Source organism: Xenia sp. Carnegie-2017, unplaced genomic scaffold (assembly GCF_021976095.1).
Source record: "Xenia sp. Carnegie-2017 unplaced genomic scaffold, XeniaSp_v1 HiC_scaffold_16, whole genome shotgun sequence".
Lineage (NCBI taxonomy): Eukaryota > Metazoa > Cnidaria > Anthozoa > Malacalcyonacea > Xeniidae > Xenia > Xenia sp. Carnegie-2017.
In genome coordinates, this window is record NW_025813469.1 from 4019181 (window position 1) to 4046865 (window position 27685).

The window sequence follows — 27685 nt, forward strand, 5'->3', positions numbered from 1 at the left end:
TATTATCTCTTTACTGTACATGCATGTATAAATATATTCTTTCATTATAGCTACAGTACTGTAGTAAATACGATAAATTTGCGTGATTCCAACGCACTGTCTGGTCGAGTGGACAGATGCAGGTTTCTCAGGTTGAGGAGTGAGGTTCGAAACCTTCGAAGGGTCGGTTGCTGTTGACTTGGTGTGTTAAGCGTGATGATTAGGATGATGAAATGAGCGACAATGAGGTAGATAATGCTGTGCACATAGTTTAGAAATAGCATTTCTCTTGCTAAATTTTTATGAATGAATGCGACACTTAGTATAATTTCAGAAAAAATCAAGCAAGCAAAGGGAATCCTACGCAAAATTTTGCCCTAAAACACTAAGTCTTTTGCTCAAATTTTTCTATGATTCTCCGAAGGGAGGCATTTATAATAGTCAAGAACCTCAGGGCAAACACTATTACCTTCATTAAAACACTACTCATTGAAAGACAATGTATTTGATTACATGTTTACACCGTAATTGATTACACAAATTACAATGTACTCACGCATTTTGCACTTTTTCACACTAAAAATGTAATTTTTACAACTTTTCACATTTTTTCACACAAAAACTATAATTTATGCATTATTCCACATTTTATGCAAAAAAATTTAATTTTCAGATTATTTCAAATTTTCACATTTTTTATTACAAAGACTATAATTCACGCATTTTCACAAAGTTTCACATTTTATCACACAAAGACTATAATTCATGCATGTTCACATATTTTCACATTTTTTATTACAAAGACTATAATTGATGCTTTTTCACAAATTTTCACATTTTCCACACAAAGACTATAGGGCACTTTCGTAACCAAAGCAGACATTTCCTTACCGCGTCCGGCTTATTTAACTTTACAATTTAACTAAAATATATTTCACCATTATACAAGCTAACTACTTATTGGAAAGGTTTCAACAAAACACAAGCTTTTCTCAAAATTTCACATTGCCGGTACTCATTTTTTTACCCGGTAATTTTCCCTAGTTTCTGTGAACACACCCAGTCACACTTCAAGAAGTCGTCCTTCCATAGAAGACAACATTAAAGCTGTCATTTCATAGTCGAATGTTTTCAATGAAGTTAATAAAATCGAATGTAATCACATGTATTTAAAAAGCATTATTTCATTTGGAAAAGGCCTTATTTCATAGAAGACAACATTCAATAAAGTCGTCATTTCCTAGGTAATGCTATCCACAAATTGTGCCATCGGCAATTCTCTTGCTAAATTTTTGAGAATGGAACACTTTATAATTTCAGAAATATATTCAGAAATATCTTCAGTATAATTTCAGAAAAAAAAATCAAGCAAGCAAGGGAACAACTACAAAAAATTTTGCGCTTTAAAAAACTAAGCCTTTTGCTCAAATTTTTCTATGAGACCCCGAAGGTAGTCATTTTTAATAGTCAAGAACCTCAGCGTAAACAGAGCGCCCTTAAACTCTCTCCTAACCTCAAACCTTGCACTCAATCTTGAAGCTACAATCCATACCAACACCATCAACGAGACGAACCAAGGACCTCGTGCATTGGAGGTCAGTCAAAACCAAGAGCCAAGAGCTCAACAACGAATATTACAGATTTTTGCGTATACAAATCAATGACCAACAAAAAGCTATCAGTTTTTTAACTAATCAATGACCAACAAGAAGCTGTCAGTTTTTGAACTGAACAATGACCAACAAGAAGCTGTCAGTGTTTGAACTAATAAATGACCAACAAGAAGCTGTCAGTTTTTGAACTGAACAATGACCAACAAGAAGCTGTCAGTTTTTGAACTGAACAATGACCAACAAGAAGCTGTCAGTTTTTGAACTGAACAATGACCAACAAGAAGCTGTCAGTTTTTGAACTGAACAATGACCAACAAGAAGCTGTCAGTTTTTGAACTGAACAATGACCAACAAGAAGCTGTCAGTGTTTGAACTAATAAATGACCAACAAGAAGCTGTCAGTTTTTGAACTGAACAATGACCAACAAGAAGCTGTCAGTTTTTGAACTGAACAATGACCAACAAGAAGCTGTCAGTTTTTGAACTGAACAATGACCAACAAGAAGCTGTCAGTTTTTGAACTGAACAATGACCAACAAGAAGCTGTCAGTTTTTGAACTGAACAATGACCAACAAGAAGCTGTCAGTGTTTGAACTAATAAATGACCAACAAGAAGCTGTCAGTTTTTGAACTGAACAATGACCAACAAGAAGCTGTCAGTTTTTGAACTGAACAATGACCAACAAGAAGCTGTCAGTTTTTGAACTGAACAATGACCAACAAGAAGCTGTCAGTGTTTGAACTAATAAATGACCAACAAGAAGCTGTCAGTTTTTGAACTAATCAATGACCAACAAGAAGCTGTCAGTCTTCTGCCACTGTGTTGATCTTCTTCTACATTACGCCATCTATAATCATATAGAACGACCAATAAAATGTAACGTTTGATGAAAATGATGAATTTTGAAATGAATATGAATAGAATCACTTCTCATACATACGAAAACTTCCTTCTTATTTTCCTGTTCTTTCAAGCATGTTTTCGTACACGTGTTTTTCCTAGAATGAACAGAAACGACGTCTGATACAGGACAAGTTGCATACGCAACATCTTAAACTAAACGCATACAATGAACATACTTTCTGTGAGACGGAAGCCTTGATCTTTTCAAAAGCTCCCTCGAAATGTTTCTCGAATACGACAGCGGAAACGCCGTTTTCGTCATATTGACAACCTTTAATACAGTCGCGCAATGCGTTAACGCACGCTTCTCGAATCAAAGCAGCAAGATCAGCACCTCTGAATGAAAATAGAAAGAACTTGTTCGTCGTGAACTTGCAATCGTCAGTGAATTAGTATACTGCTTGGAGCAACTTAATATATTACTAGCCCAGCCTCGAAAGTTTTTATTTCTTTGTTTATCGATTTGGTAAAAACCAGTAGCAGAGTTAGGGTGTGTCAGAATACATTGCTAGAAAGATTACTAGAAATTCAAAAACCTTATACTTTATCTAAGGAATATTTTTATCTTTAAACATTTTGCGGTGATTCATAATTCAAAACGCTTATACTTTACCTAAGGAATATTTTTATCTTTAAACACTTTGTGGTGATTCCTAATTCAAAACGCTTATACTTTACCTAAGGAATATTTTTATCTTTAAACACTTTGAGGTGATTCCTAATTCAAAACGCTTATACTTTACCTAAGGAATATTTTTATCTTTAAACACTTTGTGGTGATTCCTAATTCAAAACGCTTATACTTTACCTAAGGAATATTTTTATCTTTAAACACTTTGTGGTGATTCCTAATTCAAAACGTTTATACTTTACCTAAGGAATATTTTTATCTTTAAACATTTTGCGGTGATTACTAACCGAAAACGCACCCGTCAATTTCTGAGAATCAAACATGAGCATTCAGAAACTTACGAAAATCCTTCACAGCGACCATCCGAAGCGATTGCCTTCAAATCCACATCGTTGCCAAGTCTTGGCTTCGATCCACCCTACAGGAGGGTGTGACAAAAGCAAGTAGTACAAGCGGAGGGCGGAATAATTTGAAACAAAATGTACAGTTAAAGTGACGACGGCCAATATGGATCAATATTAAAATACTTACGAAAGCAAAATTTACAGCATAGTTTCATAATGGCAATGAAACTTCAGTAAAATTATGATATTCAACATTGATCAACGTATTTAGCTTTACCTAGAGATATTTAACTTTACCTAGAGATAATTAACTTTACCTAGAGATGTTTAACTTTACCTAGAGATATTTATCTTTACCTAGAGATGTTTATCTTTACCTAGAGATGTTTAACTTTACCTAGAGATGTTTAACTTTACCTAGAAATGTTTAACTTTACCTAGAGATGTTTAACTTTACCTAGAGATGTTTAACTTTACCTAGAGATGTTTAACTTTACCTAGAGATGTTTAACTTTACCTAGAGATGTTTAACTTTACCTAGAGATGTTTAACTTTACCTAGAGATATTTAACTTTAGCAAGAGATGTTTAACTTTACCTAGAGATGTTTAACTTTAACTAAAGATATTTAACTTTAGCAAGAGATGTTTAACTTTATCTAGAGATGCTTAACTTTACCTAAAGGTATTTCATTTTACCTAGAGAAATTCAATTTTACCTAGAGATATTTAGCCTTGTCATTATGCAAGTAACATCACTATGATATCACATTACATAAACATAATTAACTCTTGGTAATAGTAGTTTTTGTCAAGAGTGTGTTGTAGAATATGTATCTTTGATACCTACACATATATTCATCTTCACATGTATATAGCAAATCGTTGTACTAACGAATATGATATTTTAGAAAACGCTGAGAATCAATGATGTTAATGGAGTTTAACAGACAAAATCACCAAGACATTCAAAATGCTCAATACAGTACAAACAGAAAACTTTGATGTAAAATTTAGTTTTATAAAACTTATAAGATCATTATAAGTTCCTATAAGTCCTACAGGATCCATCAAAATCTTGATAACATTTCCAACTTAGCTAAGAAGAAATTTCCCTTGGTCACATTAATATCCCTCAGCATATGCGACTTAAATCGTCTTTGAGAGTTTTCAGACATATTCAATAAAATATTCGGCAGTATACATACCTTCGTTAAAGTGTTCAAGATCGCTAATCTATCTTTCTCTTGCGGTAAACCAACGTAAAGTGTTTTATCAAGTCGCCCAGGTCGCAATATAGCTGGATCAATGATATCTAGAAAAGTTTAAATTTGAAAGAAATAGATCTGAGCGATATCAAATCACCGGCAATCTTTTAAAGAAGAACCCTGTACTTTACTTTCAAAACCACTCATGATGTCTGGAATTGTTTAAATTTGAAGGAAATGCGGGGGAAGATGAAAACACTAAAAAGCAGTCTATTGGGTATTTTGGCTTTAAAACCACTCAAGATATCTGGAATTGTTCAAACATCAAAGCGTAGTCAAAGGTTCAAGAAGATGTCTGAATAATCAAGTCCGCATTTTATTACATTGGCTTCAAAACGCTAGACGATATTCTAGATGTGATTTATCAAAAAAAATCATACGATTTATCAACATGCCGATAATTATTTGAGGTCGTGATTGAAAATGTTTAAGCTTCTAGGAAAATGATTTACAAAAGACATTACTATGTGGAACAAGCATGTGTACATAGTAGTAGAGGGTTTACCCCTTTTTTTTACGTAAAGCCTCAGCACAAAAAAACTTCATTCTATCATAAACTAAGAAGGAAAGTTACCAGGTCTGTTGGTTGCTGCCATGATGAAAACCTGTTTCCTTGTCTCCAGACCATCCATTTCCGTCAACAACTGATTAACAACACGTGCGCTAGCCGTCGACTGAAAGATATTTTGATCAAATATACAGTGCCATTAAATGACGGTATCACATCATTGAGCTTTCAAATCTCTGCTAAGAAAACCTTTCTTTAAATAAAATGGTTTCAACCCAGGATTATGGTCACATGTTTGAAGATGTTGATCGTCCAAGTTGGCGCAGTCCTGAGAATGATGGTTCATATTAGTATGGACTGACCTTTAGATCAGGGATTGACTTGAGATGAATTTGATGGTTGTATTAGTATAGACTGATCTTTAGACCAGGTTTGATTCTGGATGATTTTGATGGTTGGTATTAGTATGGACTGACCTTTAGATCAGGGATTGACTTAGGATGATTTTGATGGTTGTATTAGTATAGACTGATCTTTAGACCAGGTTTGATTCTGGATGATTTTGATGGTTGGTATTAGTATGGACTGACCTTTAGATCAGGGATGGATCTAGTAGGATTTTTTTCGGGGAAGAGTTTTTCCACACTTTGAATTGGATTTCGGCTGTGACTTTGTGGTTGTCATTATGCCATATCACACTTTTTTGTTAAATTATCTTACTTTTACACCATGGTCAAGAGATATTTTTGGAAGCGTGCTTCATTAACACAAATAACTTTTACTTATTGTTTGGCATATTGACATTTCGTAGAGAAATAGGCAGTGTCCAGCACTCCCTCCGGTAAAAGCTCTAACTCCGTTGCCGGTTATCATTTCAAAGTCAAGAGTCAAAACATCAAAACGTTAGTCAACACCAACACCCACAGTCCTTCTTAGGACTTCACTAACCTGCATGATCAACATCTATCAACATGAAACTTCATGTAATAATATTTAAAACATGAATCATTCAAAACATTTTATTCCAAATACCTCATACAATAATTTATATTTCAAATACCTCGTTGCTAAGCGATCGTCGTGGACACAGCGCATCCAGTTCGTCAAAGAAGATCACACATGGTGCCGAGTTGCGGGCACGTTGAAACACTTGACGTACGGCTCTTTCGCTTTCACCGACATACTGTCAAAAACAACGACAAAATACCGACAAAATACCGACAAAATACCGATAAAAAGATCACCACATTCCGTGAGAGAAAAATGAAAGGAAGATGAGCACATTAAGCGAGACGAACCATGTTCAAAAGTTCTGGTCCTTTCACAGAAATAAAGTTGATCCCAGATTCGTTGGCGATGGCCTACAAACACACAAAAATACACTTCGGATATGGTAAAAAATTTGTTTCAAATGTACTTGAAGGGACGGTAATTTGAGGAATTTGTCTGCAAGTAGGCAATAACTTCACATAACTAGACCACGTACAACTAAAGACTTTCCCAGGTAAGTGAGTCCATAACGTGGGACTGCTGCCCTCCCCCCCGTCTATGGAAGCTAAGAAGCATGGTAATGGGACAATACCTTAGCAAGTAACGTTTTCCCACATCCAGGTGGTCCGGCCAGTAATATTCCGGGGGGATTGGTCAGACCAAGTTCATTGAAAGCCTCGCGGTGACGTACGGGAGCCTAGAGCAAACACAGGATTACTTCTCAGTTACATTTTTATTCTCCTAAACGTAGACATACTGCAAGTGCGCATGTGCAAACACTTATTTGAAGGGAAACATCTGTTGCATCGTTCATCAACAGCTTTTTGCAAATGGATAGCTCAACTGAAAAAGACTAGTTTTGGCAGTATGTAGTTTAAAGGGAGAAGATCGAATACACCATGCATTTCGTCAGGTGTCAACGTTTGCCATCTGTTAAGAGTGAATCAACTTTTCATCAGTTGTTTTGATGATGAAAAGAAAAGTTGATTCACTCTTAGCACTATTCGCAACTAAACAGTTGGGAAGCGTGGCTAATATCACGACATAGAGTGACTGCAGCAATAGGCACACACCTTCTTTCAAATAAATCCTGTGCTGACGCATACACAGATGATCATGGCGTAGGAAGATCGATAATTGGGGGGGGCTAATATTCATATATTCATGACATACAGAGTTAAGTTCTTTTGAATCCATTATTTTCAAAGGATTATGACATGAATATATGAATGCCCCCAATTATCAATCTTCCTACGCTCTTGCAGAAGACAAATTTCGTATCTTAAACAAATGCAGGTCGGCTTTTTTCTGAAAACAATGGAGGCGATACTTATTAAGCTGACACCTGACGAGTTGTCTGCCGAAATGCACAGTGGACAGCACTTCTAAAACATTTCTTTTCAGAACTTTTGGTTGTCTCTTGGGAGAAAGATCCACTCGTTAACACAGCGAACTTTCAAATCCATCATAGATTACATTTTAACGCAACGCAACGACTGCCGACATAAATTCCTATGTAAAATCAATAACATACTATTATAGCCATCGTCAACTCTTCCCTGACATCTTCCAATGCGCCGACATCTTCCCACGTGACGTCTGGGATTGTAGCAAAACCTTCACGCTTAGCTGAGGGTTGAACATCACGTAAGGCTTGCTAGTGGAAAAACAAGGATTATTCATAAACATATTCAATACAGCTACTCCAACAAAAACGTAAACACACACAACATCTATTAGTAGGCAATAGTGTAAAACCGTTCAGCAATTTGTAAAATCAACTTTTTTTTGCCAAAGTCATGTTCTATCAATTTAGTGTTTTCGCCTTAAACTATTATTTTGCCAACTGAGGGATTGTGCTCTGTATTTATTGACGAAGTCAATTGACCTTCAAAAGGACTCAACAATGTTTCATATATGATGTTCAATTAAAAAGTTTAAAATAATTATATCAATTCTTTTCTCGTTTTGTCAAAACTCCCCAAAAATGACTTAGGTACACGTAAAAGTACACATACAGTGACGATATGAATAATACACACTACAAAAAATGATATGTTAGATCTCACTAATACAATTTCAATAACGTTCGTTCTGAAAACTCGTAGCTACATTTTGAAAGCTCAATAAAGTATGTATCTCGATTAAAAGAAGTCTGCTCATTTAAACAAAATAATACAAGCACAACAAAGCTAGATATCGTACTATTACATTTCATCAAATATTTCGCGACAAATTTCAATATAACAATGCTCAAAGAATCATAATCAATACTAGGCTAGAGCTTCGTATTTAATATACTAATTTCCCTTTCGATTTGGTTTCTTTAGCAGAGAAGTTCGACAAGGAAAAAACAAAGCGTTCATTCGAATTCTTTTTCGTGCAGTTGCTCTCAAACATAAATTGTTTTTCTTTAAGTCAAGGACATGTGTGTATATACCTTAAAGTCGTCCATTGTAATACATAAGTCTTTAAGTTGTTTTTCGGTAAAAATAGCTTCACTGCTTTTGAACAAATCCATGACTGCAAATACAATTTTTGTGTAAAATCAACAAACAAAACGTGAAAAACTACAAATGGTCGTAAAAAATTTCACAAAGAGAACGAAGCAAAAAATTGATCGATTTAAAATGCTTTTCTATCATTATGTGACATTGATAACTATCAAAGGTGCAACCGCACGAACGAGGACGATTATAGTGTTACACGTGATGCAAAATTAAACCAAAGTAAAACAAGTCTTGCTTGACGTTTCTCAAGACTTGTGAATATGGATCAGGGACAATTCTCTCAAAGAGAGCATGCATGGTAAGGGTGTTATACAATTTAACATGTCCATTTCAGTGACACACGTGACGTAGCATATTTCCCACGTGACGCAGCACATTTCCCACGTGACGTAGCACATTTCCCTTTGCATCCCATAGAATCATAGTGAAAACCATCACGACATATGTTTTCAGAAAAAGTCAACCTATGATTCAATGAATAAAAATCGTACACTTTGCAATATTGTAATTATTTGTCTACGCTCGAAGCCAACAGCATTACAATGTGAATGTCACACACGAGAGGAGGAGAATAGCCCATCAGTATGATTGTAAGCACTTACCACTTTTCTGTTTATTAGCATCTGTCAAATCCTAGGCCGAAAAACAAAACAAAAGTCAAAATGCCTTATCTTTCAATTTCAGAAAAAAACATTCAAATTGAGGGGATCGTTTCCAAGTTAAAAGAACATTCTAAATAATGCATCGAAAGCTAGTTAGTGTTGATGAAAACAACGCGATTGCTTACCGTCGAGTTTCGTAGTACCATTGAATGGTTTTCAGAACATCCTGTTTTACTTTCGTTAAATATTCTAGAAATGAAAGAATGATGTGAGCGAGCACATCAAATCGCGCATTTTGCTTTCCAGCGGACTGGAAACATGAGCACCAGTTGTGGCTACCGTATGAATTGCCGCTTTGGACGGAATGGGGAGCAGGAAGTGACGTTTAAAAAAAGTGTGTTGTTGTTTAGTTAGAGTAAAAGACAAATTGTTGTTGAATCTTGTACGTGGGACCAAACGGTCCTTAATGTAATTTAAAAGTAGTAAATTGTAATTCGGTTTATTTCATTAAATTGTTTATTACCAAATTATATGACGACTTGAAAGTAACAACAGTCATATAAGCTCACACACTGAAAGAATTCAGCAAACTAACCTGGTTACAGCACACATTGCCGCTTCTCGTACAAGAGCGGTTAGGTCAGCACCAACAAATCCGGGCGTCTGACTTGCCAAAGACTTGTAATCGAACTCTTCTTGCAATTTTAGACCTTTGCACTGCACACAAAGAATTCTATAAAAAAAGAAAGATGAAAATAGAAAGAAATGAGCGGCTGATACAACAGCAACAACAACACCATCACGAACGTAAAGGTTTGATACTTGAAAGTATCTTAACGCAGGTGAAATCTTTAAGCAAAAGTGTTTATGGACTAGACGCGATTCCAAACGAGACTTTCAAATTTGACGTTCTCCTGGCAGTCACAAATGCAGGATTAGAAACTAAGGGGAAAAATGCTTCTTTTGTACATCGCAATGCTTCGTGCATCACTCGTTTTGACGACGCCAAAACCTCATAGTGTTTCCTTTGCAATGCCAACTCCTTCAAGGATTATTTTTTCTATGATTCAAATTTTTCTATGGTTCAAATTTTTCTATGATTCAAATGTGCCTTTCTTAAACATCAATCCTTCACAACGGCAGTTATTAAATGAGAAAGCCACCATCTTCTTCGAAGTCCCATATTCTAAGGGATGTTAACTATGAACCAAGAACGATATCTACCTATTACCTGTATGATTAAGATTTATGTTTGGTTGGAACTTGAAAGAATAATAAAGTACAATACAGTGAATGGTTTGAACCCGGGAGTATCGTTACATGTTTGGAGATGTAGATCGTCCAGGTTGGTAGACTCCTGAGAAAGATTGTTGATGTTGACTGACGTTTCGACAACCTTAGCGGTAGTCATCTTTAAAGTCAAGTGACACATTTTCTGTACAAACAATACAATGACGTAAGAACCAGACAACAAATACGGCAAACCTGACGTTTACTCTCTCATTGACTCTGAAGATGACTACCGCTAATGTTGTCTACAAGTCAGTCAACATCAACATCAACATTCCTTCTCAGGACTCTACTAACCTGGACGATCAACATCCACAAACATGTAAAGTACAATACAATAAAGAAATGAGAAAATCTAAAGAACAAATAGAAATAGTTCATCGCTATTGTCTGATTCCCTCAATCAGGAAATCAATCCATATTATGTAGGTAGTTATTGCAAAACCAACATACTTTAAAGTGTTGTCGACTTACTCTTCTCTTGCTCGTTCATCAGGAATGCCCATTCGTATCTCACGATCAAACCTTCCTGCGCGTCTTAAAGCTGGATCAAGGGAGTCAGGCCTGTTTGTTGCACCAATCACAAGCACACGAACGTCCTTGTTTCTGTTCATTTCATCTACGATGAAATACCACATGTCAATAAACAGTCGCGGACACTTTATGAAATATTGGGGGGCGGGCTCGTCCTCAAGGCATGAGATTTTAAGGAAGATTCCAGGAAATGCCTATTGGTATAATTTTATAAATAAGGTTTCCTACGTACATACACATCATCCTACACACACAAGGTTTAATGCGTCTGTTGGTACGTGTACAGTACAGAAGTGTATCAAATAGTTATTATTTAACATCACAGTTACTGTGTACGTGAGATTTGAGGGATTTGGCGCAGGATTTTAAATCTTTTCCAAGTTTGCTAGAGTCCGCCTCTGTCAATAATTATACTTTATGGTGTGTTCATTTACAAGTTTAAAAACGATTCACCATTTCACTGGTGCAAAACCTCAAGTTCAAAACGCAAAAATTAAAAGAAATTGGGTTTTCGCTTGATCATGAAATGAACCAACTGACAATCACAAAAAACAAGAAATGAAAAACCTCGCCATAACTAACCCAAACAAGAAAGCAATTGTGCAACAATACGTCGCTCCATTTCCTTCGATGCGTTCTCACGTTTAGGTGTTATCGCATCGATTTCATCAATGAACAACACACACGGTGAATGATCCCACGCGCGTCGAAACACGTCACGAATCTTGCCCTCGGATTCGCCTGATATACCAGAAATCAATTGGGTCGAAGCGACGTTGAAAATCGGCACGTCGAGTTCGCCAGCGATGGCGTGAGCAAACAACGATTTTCCACATCCTGGTGGGCCGTGGAGCAAAAATCCCCTCGGAGGAGTGATCCCCAGGGTGTCAAATACTTCCGGATGTTTGATGTGGACCAACAGCTTACAAACATCCTAATGTGAAACGACATGTATTCATGACGCATGCGCACTTTTATGTTAACAGTTAAAGAGAGAAACTCTTCGTAAAAGATGGCACTCTTTGCTCGTCGTACGTCGTCGTCGTCAAAATAAAAAAATAAACGTTTAACACATGTTATAATGGTTACTGTCACAACTTACAAAAGAGCTTACGCAACTTCTTAAATCATAAGTGGAAAATTTAGAGAAAATTCAGCTTGAATGACACAATCATATAGCCCCGTTTCCCGTCATACCTTGTGGGATGGAGACGAGAAACGAGTCCCTCGTATCTAACACTATTACGTTTCGATAAAGTTGCTGTAAATGCCCTTACAACAATTGCTCGATCTACAATGGATAATTTCAGAAAGACCAAATCACCTGGATCGTATTTTACAGCCTCCGAGATCTGAAAATTTCATCAGAGGAACGCGCGGTATTTCGATTTCTATACAAACAAGAACGATTGTGATTAAATGGTATGAAGTACAAAAGCATGGCCATGATACTATCAAATTTTCGTGTCATCATCGAAACTTCAAACTCTCTTTACACAGAATTCAATGCCCAATAAATATCTAATTATGTTCTCACGTTTGAAGCCTCGTGTAAAATTGAATTATTCTAAAGGACCGTTCACACGATTCGATTTGTCGGATCCGATTGTTTCGGGTCCGTTTTTTTGGTTGCGGGCTCAGACGGTCCAATAGTTTTGTATTTACATTCGTTTTGATATTTACAGTCCTTTGAACAGCCATTTGTGTTGTCCAGGATATCAATCAATATATTTTTCGTATCTTGAATCTTGATTCCAAGTTTTTTTCAAATCTATGTAATTTGGCTAGTCGGCTTCTTTCGATCTTGTCGGATGAAAATAGAGCAAGTTCTATATCCATCCGAATTTGAGATTGACGGATCTGACTGTCGGAGGCTCGCTTTATATGTGTTCACAGGATCCGTTTTTTAGGATCCGACAAAATCGGATCCGACAAATCGGATCGTGTGCACGGGATTTAACTAAAACGTTATAAATCAAACATACTTGTTCACAATTATTTATGATGGTAATCATCTGCGAATAATTCAAAGAAGAAAATAGACATGGATGAAGAATGTCACTACATGGCAGTAAGTTTCGAACAACGGGAAAGTTTCTGCTAAACTAACTAAACTTTCCAGTGAAAATTTTTCATCATTTTCCAATGGAAACAAGCACGTACGACAAATGCAAATGTTCCTGCTAAACTAACTAAACTTTCCAGTGAAAATTTTTCATCAATTTCCAATGGAAACAAGCACGTACGACAAATGCAAATGCTCCTGCTAAACTAACTAAACTTTCCAGTGAAAATTTTTCATCAATTTCCAATGGAAACAAGCACGTACGACAAATGCAAATGTTCCTGCTAAATTAACTAAACTTTCCAGTGAAAATTTTTCATCAATTTCCAATGGAAACAAGCACGTACGACAAATGCAAATGTTCCTGCTAAATTAACTAAACTTTCCAGTGAAAATTTTTCCTCAATATCAAATGGAAGCAAGCGCGTACGACAAATGCAAATAATGAAATAAATTCTGGAGAAAATTTCCTTCGAGATACAAGAATATTTTTGTAGCAAGTAATTTCGTGAAAACATCCAAATTCAAGCCGTGTACACTACCGTTGCTTTCAACAAGATTGTTGTTCACACTGGACTTCTTCTTCGTTTCATTTGAAAGCGTCGACGTCTGACGTGTTTTTCGTCTTCTGTCTTTACTCGATCCATACTTCTCAACCTTTTCTTCGCCATTCTTAATAACTAGCTCGGGCGTGTTTTCGGACATTCGGAGATGGTCGTGAATAGAATAACCTTTTTCCATTGGAGAACTCGTCTCCACTTCAACCATCGTCGATGGTGTTTTGCCATCGGAAATTCTCGCGTTTGATGTTTGGTACATCTCGTGCATGGAGCGGTTCACCAAATTTTCCGTCTAACATAATACATCAAAAATTATGACAACTTGGAGATAAGAGAAGGCATAGAAAGGGTTGATGAAAAATAAAGGAAGAAAAAGTAATACTTGACCATATTTATTCAAAAACACCAGTAACCTACCTTATACTAAACGTTAACACTTGTCAAGAAAAGAACTGCAAAGGTGCAAGAGCTTCCGAAATTTTCTTACTTACGCAAAGACTGTCTCCCTCTTCATCTTCAGATAACTCAGAATCAGATGAAAAGGACACGGTATCGTCTGCAGCACTACATTTGTCTGACCTGAAAAGAATTCATCCCTCAAAGTCAACAAAATGAAATTTGACAAAAATACGAAAAAAAAACAAAAAAATTATATTCGTTCCAGTTTAAGTTGCCATCTTAAAACTTAACCATGATAAGAACTAGTCACCACTAGCTATAATACAAGATGCTATCTTTAAAATTAATTAAAACATTAACGAATTACACTTGCTTGTAATACAAGATGCTATCTTTAATATTAACAAAAACATTGTAAAATCATTCATAAAATGAACGAGCTACCCTTGGTTGTAACACAATGAAAAACAAATGAAAAACCAAAATGAAAACCAAAATGAAAACCAAATGAAATGCGAAGAATCCTCAATCGGGCAAGGGCGGTGGCCATTATAGAGAGTCGTTTGGAAAGCGGTAGAAGCAAAGAATACAGAGCAAAAGAGAGAAAGTGAGCAGATGAAATGGCCTTTCTGCAAAATGAAAAGATTTGGGCGGAAAGAATTTGACTAAATACCACTTACAAGGCATCGTCTTCATCATCCCGCTTTTCTCTGCTTTCAGTTTCATCTCGTTGCTTTCAATTCATCGTAAACTAAAAGCAAGGAAAAATATCAAATATCCTGAATAAATGGCTTGTTCGACACATAAGAAATGTCTTTCCCTACAAATTTTCACCCTTAATATCAGATTTCACCACTCTACGAAATATTTTGACTCCCCCCCTATTTTAAGCAAAAAAAATCAATAGTACAGTTGAAATGAATTTTTGTGGACAAAGTTTAAACTTCACTCTACACCATCGATAGCTGTACTAGCCGAACAACCATAAAATCCTTATTTCAATAGATTGGCCTACGACAGTATATGGAGCAAACAGTATGACCAGTCCATTGAATTTTTTGTATATGATTGCCATAACAACAGCCAGTAATTGCATATTGCAACCAATAGAAACACTGAGATGGCTTACTGCAACCACTAATTTAGTTAAACATACAGCACAAAGTGAGATGGTATTTCTCCATTATACTGTGTCAAAGTTTTTATAAGGGGCAAAGCCAATCTTATTTTTCACTAGTTTTAAAATTTTTCTCACAACTTTTATAACACAATATAGTGTATTGTGACGAATAGTCTTCGTGTATTAAGCCAAATAAACTGTACAACTAACTCATTTGAACACTTGTCCTGAAAGGAGCTTTCTTTTTCCTTGAATAATCTCTACAAAAGAGAACGAGTTAAAGGTCAACTTTCTTCTGAAGATCTTGCCTACACCAGGACAAGTGTGATAAATTTGCACATTTTACAGAGCAACATGTGACTGTAGGCATTTAGAAAGGGAAGGAGTGGGAGAGAAATGAAAACTTCTCTGACACATGCTAATGTAGAGAGCCATGATTATTCTAATGACATCTAAATTAATTGAAAACTTTTTGCAGAAATCAGCCTTACGCACCTGTACGTTTTTTGTAAGTACTCGACAGCATCGTCGACTGACGGCTTTCTTTCCCACGGAAAGCCATGTAAAAACTGCAAATCATCATAACAATTCATCAACAAACTATTTCTAAGTGTTGAGTGGGCAGAGGATGTAATACAATACATCTATAGTATGAACACGCTATTTCGTTATTAGTGGCATTAAATTTTGATACAACAGGTGGGCAAGACAAGAGATAGGACACTGTTCTTCTTAAAGTGGCCAACATTATCTCAATATCAACTCATGACTGTACTTGGTGCTTCAAGAATTTCTCAGAATGTAGGAAGTAAATTTCCTCTTGGTTTGACTATTCATCAGCGATGCACACATTAATTCTCTCAATAGATAAACAACACAGGTAGCTTGTTGATAGGCGACGGTTTCGGTCACAGAATAAATAAGGCATTATGAAGCAGGTCAGCCACTATTCCTCTGTCTCAGTCAAATAAATCATAGCGTACAAAACCGAACAAACTGTAAACAAAATACCTCTTTTAATCTGGGAAGCAACAGAACATCACTCGTATACCCTCCTCGACGTCTTGGGGCAAACAAACCTTTGTCGTGCTCATAGGAGTCCAAGCTCTAAAAGGTTTCGAGAGCAAGACTTCGCTTTTGTTTTCTCATTTCCTCCACAGAAATAGTGTTAATGCATGATCATGTTTGTTTATTAAAAGTTCAAAAGCATTAAAGCAACACGAGGTGTAAATGTCACGGGGTGCAACATGGATGATGCAGCTTTAGGGGAAGGTTAAATAATACGTCTGGAGGGAGCTTTGAAATTGTGTACTTTTTATCATCAAACTTTGTTTAATTTCAGTGTCTTGCATTAAATTTTGTACATGGCAGAAAAATCGATCAACGCATATGACGATCAAAATTTTGAGGTATTTCATCGACCTTTATGGAATATTTCGAGTGGCAGAAATACAATGTCGTTTTACTTCTAGATTGTGTGTTGTGTTGGCATTTGTAGTCGTTGATGAGGGATTCAGAATTCATAACAATCGATTTTGTTCTGTTTATTTATGACTAAAAAACAAACTTCATAAAAGCGGTTCTGATCCATAGCTCAATCGTGAGCTCAAACTCTAGAACATGTACAAAGATATTTGATTCAATTTTTTTAGATAGATTCAAATGCACTTATATGCAACAAGACTGTTGGAGCATAGCATAACTTTATAGGTCGTTATTATGAAAGAAATATTCTCGAATCGCTGTCCTCTTCCCCCACATAGATTTATGAATGAAATACAGTAAATCTAGAGTTCAATTTTGATAGTTTTACTTGCAGGCTACTCTTCTGACATGAAATATTTTTTCAATCAGTCGCATAGCCAGCTCACAAGTTTGTTGATGCAATGTAAATGTTTTGATGTTCACTCATGTGAACTGTTAAAACAAGAGATTTCTAAAGAGATGAATTTTTCTAATGAGAAATTTACATGGGGACCAAATTTGCAGGCTGGCTACATGCACCACTGTTTTCAATGCATAATTTTTCAAGATATTTTTCTACAAAATATGCTTGAGAATGTATCCACTTCTTGCTGTATATTTCATGAATGCTAGGTTGAGAAGATCCTAGCAAGACGGAAGAGAGAGAGAAAGGTTGAATACCTGATAAAATGGAAGGGTTTTTCATCAGAAGAAAATTCATGGGAACCAGAGGAAAACATGAATGAATGCCAAGAACTTGTTAGACAATTTCAAAAAGGAAAAAGAAATGAATCGCATGAAGGCAAGAAGTCGAGTACAGTAAAATTTAAATTTTTTTTTAATTCAAAGTATTGTTTGTTCTTCACTCCAAATATACAAAATATAGTCTCCAGATGGCTGTGTCAGGGATAAGAAGAGGTGGCATGGATAAGAGGAGGTGGCAGGGATAAGAGGAGGTGGCATGGATGGGACATTGAGACACATACAACTGTGAGGCGACATGACTGTATAAGGGATGAGAGGTAGAGACAGGATGGCAGAGGGAGACACATGAATAACTGTACCAGTGATAAGAGATGAAAGTAGGGATGGGAGAGGGAGGCACCAACATCCACAAAGCTAGATGACTATACGATATGGGAGTTGTTGCTACTTTTTGATAGGAATGGTAGAAAGAGGCACCTACAATTAAGAAGCCATATGAATCTATGAAATAATAAATGGGGTGGGTGAGGGAAGCCCCCATGACTGCCAATCTGGATGACTGTCAAGAACGACAGCGTAGAGGTGACTCTTACGACCTTAGTCTCACTCACGGTAGCTACTTGATATTTCTTTGCTTATTCAGTGGGAGAATGCTTTCAACTGATATGGTTGTATGATGGGCGGAAAAGCCCGATAAATCTCTTCATTTACTTGCGATGAAAAACGGTCTGTCTTCCCTTAGAGAGGTCGCGCTAATGGTTTTTATACCGAAGAAGAAAGCCCGTCAAAATCATCTGATTCAACGTCGAAAGGTGCAGAAGAATATCAGATATTGCATCGAGTCCATCCACCACCGTCATCAGAAAATTCAGGTAGTTTGCGTTTGATGGCCGTCTTGCCTTGTTCTGTCTTTTTGTTACTTTACAATTACTATTAATAAAACTGTGTCATTACTTCATTTTGTAGCTGAAATGTCGAGGCACAAGGAATCGAAATTTATCCATCGAGAAGAAAAGGAAGCGCACCAAAACAAAGAGAAGAACGAAGTTGTTTTGAAAAGAAAGACAACACATTTGAGAGTCCTAGCGGTTGTTGTCCTTTTCTGTCTGATTATTTTCGCGCTTGTAGCACCGGTCGGGTCGTCCATTGACGTTTGAGTATTAAAAAATAAGATGCTTTACTAGATAACAAGAATACATGGCGGTTGGAATCAACTATCAACTTACCTGCCAAAAATTTGATGTTTCGAATGACATGTGTATGTGGACGTCAAATTTCTTTCCGACTTTCTGGTCATGCTTTCAGCCGTTTGTACGGTCGTTTGCAGAAGATTTACTCAAAACTTATCTGCTACCATCTTAGATCGGTCGAATTGAAATACATATAAGTCAGTTGTGAGATTGAACGATCTTGCGAATAGAACCATTTGCAATTTATTTTGACTTTCGCTTTAGAACTTGTGGATCGAGCTTTACGTGCATCACGCTAAGTTGCTGAAACGTGTTTCGAAATCACGATTTTGAACAACTCTCATGTTTTTAGCTATACGTATGGGTTTTATTTAGATAAGGTTAAAGGAGCTTTTATGGTATTATGTGTATACTTTACCCAAATATTGTAATTATTGATTTTATTTAAGGAATTGTTGCAATTTTCCATTACGTGTCATTAATGTTTCTACAAGGTGATGTTTTGTAAAAGGATCGTTTAGTTTGTTTCGAAACGTGCCTTTATTCAAAGAAATATTTGAGCTATCGCGAATGTCAAGTTTTCATTTCACAGCTGAAACAATACGTGATCCAATTTTAAAATTTATCATGACTTACAACTTACAATTGATGGAATTTGCAATCTGTTGACTTGATGCCATATTTACTAATGTCATTTTGTTCAATCTTAAAAGCATTCGATTTTCCCAAAGCTTAACGTCAAATCCAAATGATGGCGAATGCCCTTCTTGTAATTCCGAATTTGATTTTTGAAGTTTCAGCTACAATAGGTTCGAAGAAGTATTTTGAAATTATACTACGAGATTTCGTCAACTTCTACAGCTTATTCAGGACTTACTTCGTCGGTTTTGATTCGATGTTACTTAAAAGCGATGGTAAAATATCCGAGTCGCTTGATGAGGATTCCGAATCGCTAGAGTCTGAGTAGTCACCAAGACTCGCTATGAAGCCAAGGTTGTAGGCAACCGAACCATTTTCGTCTTTTTCTTGCGCCTTTTTCGCAGTTTGTGGAAAGTGTTTAGTCTCTGTATCAGAGTTTTTGCATTCCGAGGTCTTTTCAAAATTTTCCTCGTTTTGTGACGATTTTTCGACAGCTGGCTCTTTGATATTGAAATGTGAAATAAAAAAAAAAATATGAGAAGAGTCGAAAGAAAATTAAGTTCGGAAAAGAAAATACTTAACATGTTCTTTTCATTCGAACTCACGTGAATGTGGATATTTTTTGAAAATAACAGTTGTTCTTAACGTGAAAAACTTGCACAAAATAAACGCAAAATAAAACGTCAAAGCGATGTGAATACAAAACGAAGATTACAAACCTTAACTATGTAGGCAAATATATGAAAAAGAACTTTTCGTCGGAAAGGTTACAAGCAGAGAGGGCAACAAATAACTCATCTCCAATGGCGAATTCGGCCTCATTTCGTGTACACTCGTGTCATGAAAATGTATTATTTTATTCACTAGAAAACCGTAAAATACATATGAAACAGTATCAAATACCTTTTTTGGAGAAGTTTTGATCGTCAGATTTTTCGTCCTCGCTCGTCTCCACATCACTCCTGCATAAAGTAAGAGCGTTTGTCCGTTCACCATGTTTCCGGTAAGTTTGCTCATGCGAGGAACCAACCCCCCTGATTTCATTAAGATTGCCTTCATTTCCGGAGGTACATCTAACTTATGAAACATGAATAGAGAAAATTGAACCTAGACAAATGATAAATCTTAATCCCTCACCTGGAGGCATTCGCCCCATAAATGATAACATGTCCCCCTGCACATCTAGGGTATTTGCTGGAAACCAGGGGGGTGGCCAATTCAAAGTATCGCAAGGTATCAACATGACTTTCTAAACACGTGATCTTACCGCCGTCGTTTAATGCAGCCAGCCAATAGTTCCAACTGTGATTTCTTCTTTCCCAATAAAGCATTGGAGGCTTTTTCTTTTCCCACAGCAGCTGGGGTTGAGACGGCTACAGTCATATTAAACTTTGCAACTTCATCCTGGTTGTTGGCAATTAAAGAATGGATAAACTGACTGATGGAGAATAAAAGATCGCGAGCTTTAACAAACTGTTCCAATAAAGTGAATACACCAAATGTTATACTAAAATCCAAGGCCGATTAAACAATGTATGTGTAGTCAATTCATAATGATTTTTTAAAGTAAAATAAATTTTAATGGGAAAAGCATTTTTCCTTGTGGATTTTTGAAATTTAGTGTATTATAAGTTAAGTGGCTACCTAGTTGAACTAAAGTTCACAGGTTAAAGTATCTTTGCACTGCAATAATCAATAAAGTGCATGCATAGTTTCTTCAAAGGATACTCTGTAGTCTTTAATCTCTGGAGTGAGAGCAAAACGTCTGCGGTCAACTTCTGCCTGTTGCTTGGAAGCAAACTCGAGAAAGACAGCTTCGTCATTATCGATCCCGCGGAACATTTTTTCTTAACAATTTTACAAGAAAAAAGTACTTTAAGTCTGCGCTTTCTTTAGTCAGGAATTTCAATCATCCGGAAATCATATGATCAACTAGGTACAGATTGCTTGATACAAAACTGAACAATATCAGAGAAATGCAAATTTGAGCATTGGCACTGAACCCACTTATACAGCTGTCTACTAGTTGGAGTTATGTAACTTTAATGAACTCAAATGGACCTCTATTGTCAGTAAAAAACACCAAAAAAATTATCAACCTCCATGGGGTGAAATAAACTAATCTTTGAATATTTTGAAATAGTGCCAAGTCCGGGAAAAATTGACAGGAGGGTGCAGGGGGGAGGGGGTACACACCTAAAGCTTGCATAAGTTGACTCATATTTTGATAGCTCATAAATGAAAGTCTTATGGTATAATGACATTTAAAAAACACAACCCTCCCTGGATGAAATTCACCTCTCCAAGCTATTCAATGTATAAATCTATTCAGATTTCGACAACCATCAACAAGCAGGGATAGGATTGACCAAGTAAATAACTGGCTGGTAGGCAATGAAAATGCTTTTGAAAACTGAATCAAAAGTTGTTTCTTACTGATGTCATATTTCTCGTCATGCTCTTGTTGTGCCTTTTCTTTCTGGGCCTGAAGCTGTTCAAATAAACTTTTTGGTTGCACATCTGGACATTCTGGATGAAGTAAACAGTAAAAGTTGAAAACAAATGTTGATAAATTCGAGGATCTTGAGAAAATTACGTATGATTATCCACCGTTAAATATTTGAGGTTTATTCAGTTCCTGTAGACCTTAGTACATACAAGAAGCAGAATATAAACATGTACCTAAAGGGTCATCGGGCTTTCTGACTCTTTCCCATTCCTTTTGACGTTTCTCCTTGGCGTCCTGGGCTTCCTCCTCGGTAACAAACGACTTAATTTTTGAATTATTTGTCTTTTTGAAGCTCATAATGATTATTCGTTGATTTCATTCGTTCCTTGGGATCATTTTGAAGTAGAAGAGCAGCATTTATCTGCTTTAATGTCAAAATCACTAGTCAAATTTGGTCAAAATCAATCTGCTGGTATTGTCATCCACCATACAAGCATTGAGCAAACCGCTGATTAAGATTAGCGTGGGCTCACAAACAAATGGCTGACAAGATTCTTCTTCGTGCTTATAAGGGTCAGGCAAAGTCTGTAAACTTAAGCAACAGAAATCTACCAAGTGTGCCAAATCTTATAGGTAAACTTTCGAAAGTAAAAAGTATTGACCTAAAAAACAACAAGATTTGTTCTTTGCCCAAAGATTTTAGCGTGATTACGCAGGTAATTTATTAAACTTTGTTGCTAAGTTACATCAGACGCTTAGGTATAAAAAATGGAATACTTTTCAAAATATTTATGGAGGAATTGACTGCAGTCAAGGAAGAACCAATTATCTACACGTAGGGCATTATTGATAAAAGAAAGATTCAAAATATCCACTGCAACTTGCAGAATAAGTATATGTTTTAAATGTCATGCGGATTTTTTTGTAGTCTTATTAAATGTTTGTGGATCATGACAGACAAGAAGAACTTTGAAGAGAGGCTAATTTTATGGCTGTTAATGATTGAGATAAATCTCTGGAAAAAGTATTCATTTTTGAAAAAAATTGCTTTCTATCATCTAAACGGAGCAGGCGAAGAAAGAAGCTTGCTCTTAAATGCATGCTTTAATCAGTGTTTGATTGTATTAAATCCTGTATCTTCGCATTGTATACATATGACAATATTTCAGTCAGGAAAGAAAATTTATTTGAGTGCTTTCATAAATAGTGAGTCTGACGTTTTTCTTACGGAAAAAAAATGGAAATGTCTGCAGAATTGGGTGCATAATATGACTATACCACAAGGATGACTAAGTGCATATGAAAACATTATAAAATGTTTCTTTGCTCATTCCCTTGCTGGGATTCTCCTACACGCTTATGTCACCCAAACTCCATTGTAAACAAGCCCTTGAAAAGGTAGATTTGATTATTTGAAAGCAATGTTTACAAACAAGCTAAAATGCTGATGTCAGTCGACATACCGCCTCTTAAAAAAGAACATAATTGAGAAAGTTGAAATACTAGTGACTGACGCATTGATCGACATCACGTGATCTAATCTTCGTACCTTCCAGCTGGAGAACTTGAATCTTGGCAACAACATTTTGGAAGAGCTGCCGGCAGAATTGGGCCATTTGGTCAATCTAAAAAAACTCCATTTGTTCGCAAATCACATCATCATCCTCTCTTCCTTCGTACTGTGTAAGTGTATCCGTATCGAGACTAATTTACTCCAACTTATTAACATCATTTTCACTGCTTCAACTATGTCAAAAAAACATATAGTTCTTGTGGTTTAGATAATGTGTTAGACACTTTAATTGAAGTTAGATTTTCATATATTGATAGCCGCCTTGCAGCATCTGACATTTCTAAACCTCAACGACAACAAATTGACAAGTTTGCCTCCGGAAATCGAAAGGTACTAGCGAGATTTGCAGATCAATGTCCAGAGAGCAAAACTTGTCAACATCTTGTCTTCTTTTCAGGCTGGTATCCCTGCAATTTTTGAGCGCGAACAAGAATAGACTGCAAAGTATCCCGGATGAGATTTGTCATCTAACCCACTTGACCGAGCTTCACCTGGCAGATAACTTCCTTGAAAGGTATTGTCTCCGTCAAAAGCAGAAGGCGTAGAGTGGCAAAAACAGGATAAAATCGTTAAAAGTTTAAAGATAAATGGGCATTGTGAATTTCTAACAGCTCACTCGAATACATATCTGCTTTTCAGTTTACCAGAAAATATCGGATTTCTGAAAAACCTGACACGTTTGATTTTGTACAAGAATCGACTAACTGAGCTACCACAGGTAAACGCGGTTATTTATTTAAGCACGCAACAAGATACTCTATTCAAGATGATGTATTTCATGGACGTTTTTCATTCCGTTTTTTAAACTATCCATTTTATAACCCTAAGGACCGTATTTTATTTCCTTGCAGGGCTTGTCAAAATGTTGTAAATTAGAATACCTCGATGTCTCTTGCAATTTCATCAAATACTTTCCGGTCAACGTGAGTGACGAGAGAGTGCAGTAATACGCATGCGTCGTAGCAAAGTTTACAAGTAGCTATTTGATTGAAGCATTGAACTCAAATACATGGAACGCAACCTCAAGCAAATAATTGAAGCCATATCTTACGCCAGACATGCGAGATTTTACCCCAGACACGCGTGTTTAGTGTTTGATTGACTTCACACGCGTGTCTGGGGTAAAATCACGGCTTCAAAAAATTATTAGGATTTTATATAAGAGGTAGCTTTCCATGTATTTTAGTTCAATAAATTAAACTGACGTTTTGATGAGCGTCGACGGTTGTTGGCTGTGCCGTATAGCCAACCAGCCCGTACGTTTGTTCGTGCTATGTAAATTTCAGAACAATATGATTTATTTTTTATAATCTATTTTAATTTACTTTTTTTAAGTAAGATTACATAGCATGATGAACAAACTTGCTGGTTGCCTGCGTCACCATATGTTCTACGTTCAACCTACGTCAGTATATGTTCTACGTTCAACCTACGTCATCATATGTTCAACATTCAACCTACGTCAACCATATGTTCTACGTTCTACGTAACCAACCCATGTTCCATCATCAACCATAAGAAGAGAATCCATGGTTGAAGAAAGATTGAAAACTTTCTTCTTTCTTCTAGTTTTATGCTTTGCCTTTACGAGAGCTTTATTGCGAAGGAAATAATCTATTGAAGCATCTTCCCCTTCATTCTGAACAAGTTGAAGAGGTCTTGTCGCTCAAAGAGTTGACGGCGCGTTTTGTAATGAAGAAGAACAGAGATAAGTAAGCTCGAAATATTCCTTCGGAGCGTACAGAGATAAGGTGTTGGGTAAAGTAATAAATTTGGTAATGCAGACAAAGTAGATACACCTCTTTAAGGCGAATTTCTTTGTAGCCAATTGTTTCGATCAAATTTTACTTCTCTCAGCCCGCAGTGACGTAGCCAGCCCGCATGTTTTAGTCTTGCTATGTAAGTGAATACAAAAAAATTGCATAGCAGGCTAAGCAAGGTCGCTATGCCAGTGATATTCGCCATGCCGCTAACAAGCAAATTTTTAAACTTTTACGGGGCAAAGTACAGATAATTTTGTTGTTCACATTTTGTCTTACCTATCGTAGACGATCCCATATTCGTGTGCAACTTCGCGAATGTCCCGAAATAAAAGATATGCTTTCCTTTGCCGGGGATTGTGCCTTGTGTGGTGAATCGTTTCTTAACACATGGTTGGAATGCGTCAGTTTTATTGATTGTAAAAAGGTATTCATTCACTAATGTTCATTGTTCATAACACCAAGTATAGATCATTTTCAAAAAGTCACCTGACTTTATGGCCGCCATGTTCGTGCACCAATTATAAAGAATTTTAATGAAGTTCTTTGGTTTGGTACACCAATACATCCGCTTCATGTTGAACCCTGAGGAATGAGCAAAAATAATCTATATCGGAGTTGAAATGACATAGTTGATTTATGGACCACGCCTCTCGGCCTTGCAGTAGTTGCATTTAACGTTTGCGCATGTGCAACTTTATTTTGACAATGAGAACCTCAATTTTAGTATATGCTATTTCTGGGGCTTACTCAAGTGTGATCAACTCAACAGGGTCTGGGGACAAGGAACTCACCCGGAATCGTACCCATCAGAGGCCAGCTGTGTTCGTACAAGTGCTTCAATTCTGAAGGCCATGATTATTTTGGCATAGCACAAGTGGATGGTGGACAATGAATGATAGTCATGGACAATCCGATGATGTATGGTAAGTATTGTGAGAAAGACAGGAACATTAAAAATGAAAAAAGTTCAGGAAGAACTACATGAACCATTGGAATGCTAGTTACCACTTCTATTACATTAATTACTTGAATCGCTGAAAAATTATTCAGCAGCTTTGAAGCAAATCTTATAGCTCAACATTAGCTGCCATGCAAATTTTTCCAAGTTAAATTAGTGCGGAAACAATAAATTTACTTAGTATGATCAAAACTTGCAGTCTGGCAGTGCTACCCTAGTTTAACACAAGGCCGATTCTTAAATGTTTTAGATAAAATCAATATCTCCACCGAAACAGTAAACATGGAAGTTTTGAAAAGGAAGAGCACAGATTTTGTCTCAGAATATAAATAAGGAAGAGGAACTTAAGCTGAATGAAGTCATTTCAGTCAGTCCTATGGATCTTTTAGGCTTTCAAGACATTATCAATGAGACATTAATATACAAATGTACGTGTATACGATGATAAGCAGTGATTTACTGTCAATAATGACCTAAAATGATCCAAGTATGTTAATAATTGAGGAACTATTTACGTCACGTAGATCTTTTCTGGAATCATCTAATTGGTGTGAACCTTATTTAAACATCAAAATATGACGCCATGTAATCCCTTCAATTGTGCACGTACGTATACACTGTGTTTGTTTGAATTCACAGCAGTAAGGAGACCTTACAAAGGCTCTTATATTTCTGTAAATGCTTCGGTATCTTTACGACTCATTCCGTGTAATTTGCTCTCTAATTCTTTTATTTTGATGTCCTTGTCCAATAACATATCTTGTTGTTCCTTCATTTTACGACGAAGTTCGTTCTTCTCCCGTTCTGAGTCGTTCAAAATCCTTTCATAGTGGTTTTTGCACACCGTGACTTGCCCACGAAGGATGGCATCCCTTTCCGTTTCCCTTCTATCGCATATTTCTTTCAACTTGCGATACCTTTCCTCTTCGTTGTGGATAACCTGCTGTAGGTCATTCAACACGACGGAGCTTACGTTTTTAACGAGTTTGGAGATACGGCGATTGTTGTTCAAGTCTTGCCTGGAATTGTCACAATTACCAGACATGTCGTTCTCATTGTTTTGATATTTCTTCAGCCTTTCCCGCATTTTAGCGGCAAGAACTCGAGCATTGTCCCTCTCATTTTCTAAACATCTCATCTGCTCTAATAAAGACATGATCAGCGATTCCGAGCTGACAAAAGACACCGCATAATTATCCATTTTCCCGATTGATTTTCGCACCCTTTATTATTATGATTTTCGGTAAATAATAGCCTGAGATTTCTTTCCATTTCTATAAATTGCAACTTCTCGTGACATAATTGTTTCTTTGTAGGGCCATCGAATAAATTATACGCATTGTTGACATTTTGAACTTCCTGCTGCTGTTATGCAAAAATATATCAAGCAACGCCAACGTATTGTTGAAAATTCAATACTCTCTACCAATATTCACATAGAAACGTTTCACATGTACCATCAGCTACTCTTATATTCAATAATCCGCAAAACATTAAAATATTGCATAAATACAAACAATTATTTGCAAAAAGAGACCGCTGGCTGAAACCGAAACAAACTTGGCGCCTTCTGCGCACTGCGCCTTCGAACAAAATGTGGTCAGTGGTTTTCTTCTATAATTATTATG

The 27685-nt window shown here is 36.5% G+C and overlaps 5 protein-coding genes and 1 long non-coding RNA gene across 7 annotated transcripts; 2 read left to right on the forward strand and 4 right to left on the reverse strand.

Annotated features, from left to right (window-relative positions):
- Window positions 1-1119: 1119 nt before the first annotated feature.
- On the reverse strand, window positions 1120-14897 carry LOC124437573 (nuclear valosin-containing protein-like). The gene is given in 21 exon segments (XM_046987543.1): window positions 1120-2441; window positions 2535-2592; window positions 2674-2833; window positions 3470-3546; window positions 4679-4785; window positions 5313-5412; window positions 6307-6429; window positions 6545-6607; window positions 6829-6933; window positions 7771-7893; window positions 8677-8759; window positions 9349-9379; window positions 9534-9597; window positions 9944-10081; window positions 11113-11257; window positions 11755-12106; window positions 12497-12510; window positions 12513-12563; window positions 13780-14089; window positions 14289-14376; window positions 14877-14897. Coding segments are annotated over 18 exon segments (2067 nt in total). The 5' UTR covers window positions 14066-14089; window positions 14289-14376; window positions 14877-14897; the 3' UTR covers window positions 1120-2441; window positions 2535-2547.
- A 656-nt stretch (window positions 14898-15553) lies between these two features.
- LOC124437581 lies at window positions 15554-16399 on the reverse strand. Its single transcript, XR_006945764.1, has 3 exons — window positions 16328-16399; window positions 15812-15885; window positions 15554-15576 (listed from the first exon to the last, which is right to left on the reverse strand). It is a non-coding gene; the product is annotated as an uncharacterized LOC124437581 (long non-coding RNA).
- Window positions 16400-17563: 1164 nt separating this feature from the next.
- On the forward strand, window positions 17564-19143 carry LOC124437578. The gene is made up of 3 exons (XM_046987549.1): window positions 17564-17594; window positions 18228-18357; window positions 18452-19143. The coding sequence occupies exons 1-3, from the start codon at window positions 17568-17570 to the stop codon at window positions 18640-18642; spliced, it is 348 nt and encodes a 115-aa protein (XP_046843505.1). The 5' UTR covers window positions 17564-17567; the 3' UTR covers window positions 18643-19143.
- Window positions 19101-22362, reverse strand: LOC124437575 (PSME3-interacting protein-like). Of its 2 annotated transcripts, XM_046987545.1 has the most exons (7): window positions 21997-22359; window positions 21751-21843; window positions 21043-21161; window positions 20582-20718; window positions 20218-20276; window positions 19553-19814; window positions 19197-19475 (listed from the first exon to the last, which is right to left on the reverse strand). In XM_046987545.1, exons 1-7 carry the CDS (start codon window positions 22118-22120, stop codon window positions 19472-19474), a joined length of 798 nt encoding a protein of 265 aa, XP_046843501.1. In that variant the 5' UTR covers window positions 22121-22359; the 3' UTR covers window positions 19197-19471. The 2 variants fall into 2 exon arrangements, with proteins under 2 accessions (XP_046843502.1, XP_046843501.1); XM_046987546.1 differs by lacking the exon at window positions 21751-21843 and having other exon boundaries at window positions 19101-19475; window positions 21997-22362.
- On the forward strand, window positions 22196-26655 carry LOC124437574 (leucine-rich repeat-containing protein 69-like). The gene is made up of 10 exons (XM_046987544.1): window positions 22196-22479; window positions 23320-23446; window positions 23594-23666; window positions 23734-23850; window positions 23976-24054; window positions 24188-24259; window positions 24906-25048; window positions 25385-25523; window positions 25869-26022; window positions 26308-26655. Exons 1-9 carry the CDS (start codon window positions 22303-22305, stop codon window positions 25989-25991), a joined length of 1050 nt encoding a protein of 349 aa, XP_046843500.1. The 5' UTR covers window positions 22196-22302; the 3' UTR covers window positions 25992-26022; window positions 26308-26655.
- LOC124437577 lies at window positions 26089-27659 on the reverse strand. The gene has a single exon (XM_046987548.1). It carries the CDS (start codon window positions 27256-27258, stop codon window positions 26722-26724), a length of 537 nt encoding a protein of 178 aa, XP_046843504.1. The 5' UTR covers window positions 27259-27659; the 3' UTR covers window positions 26089-26721.
- Between the last annotated feature and the right edge of the window lie 26 nt (window positions 27660-27685).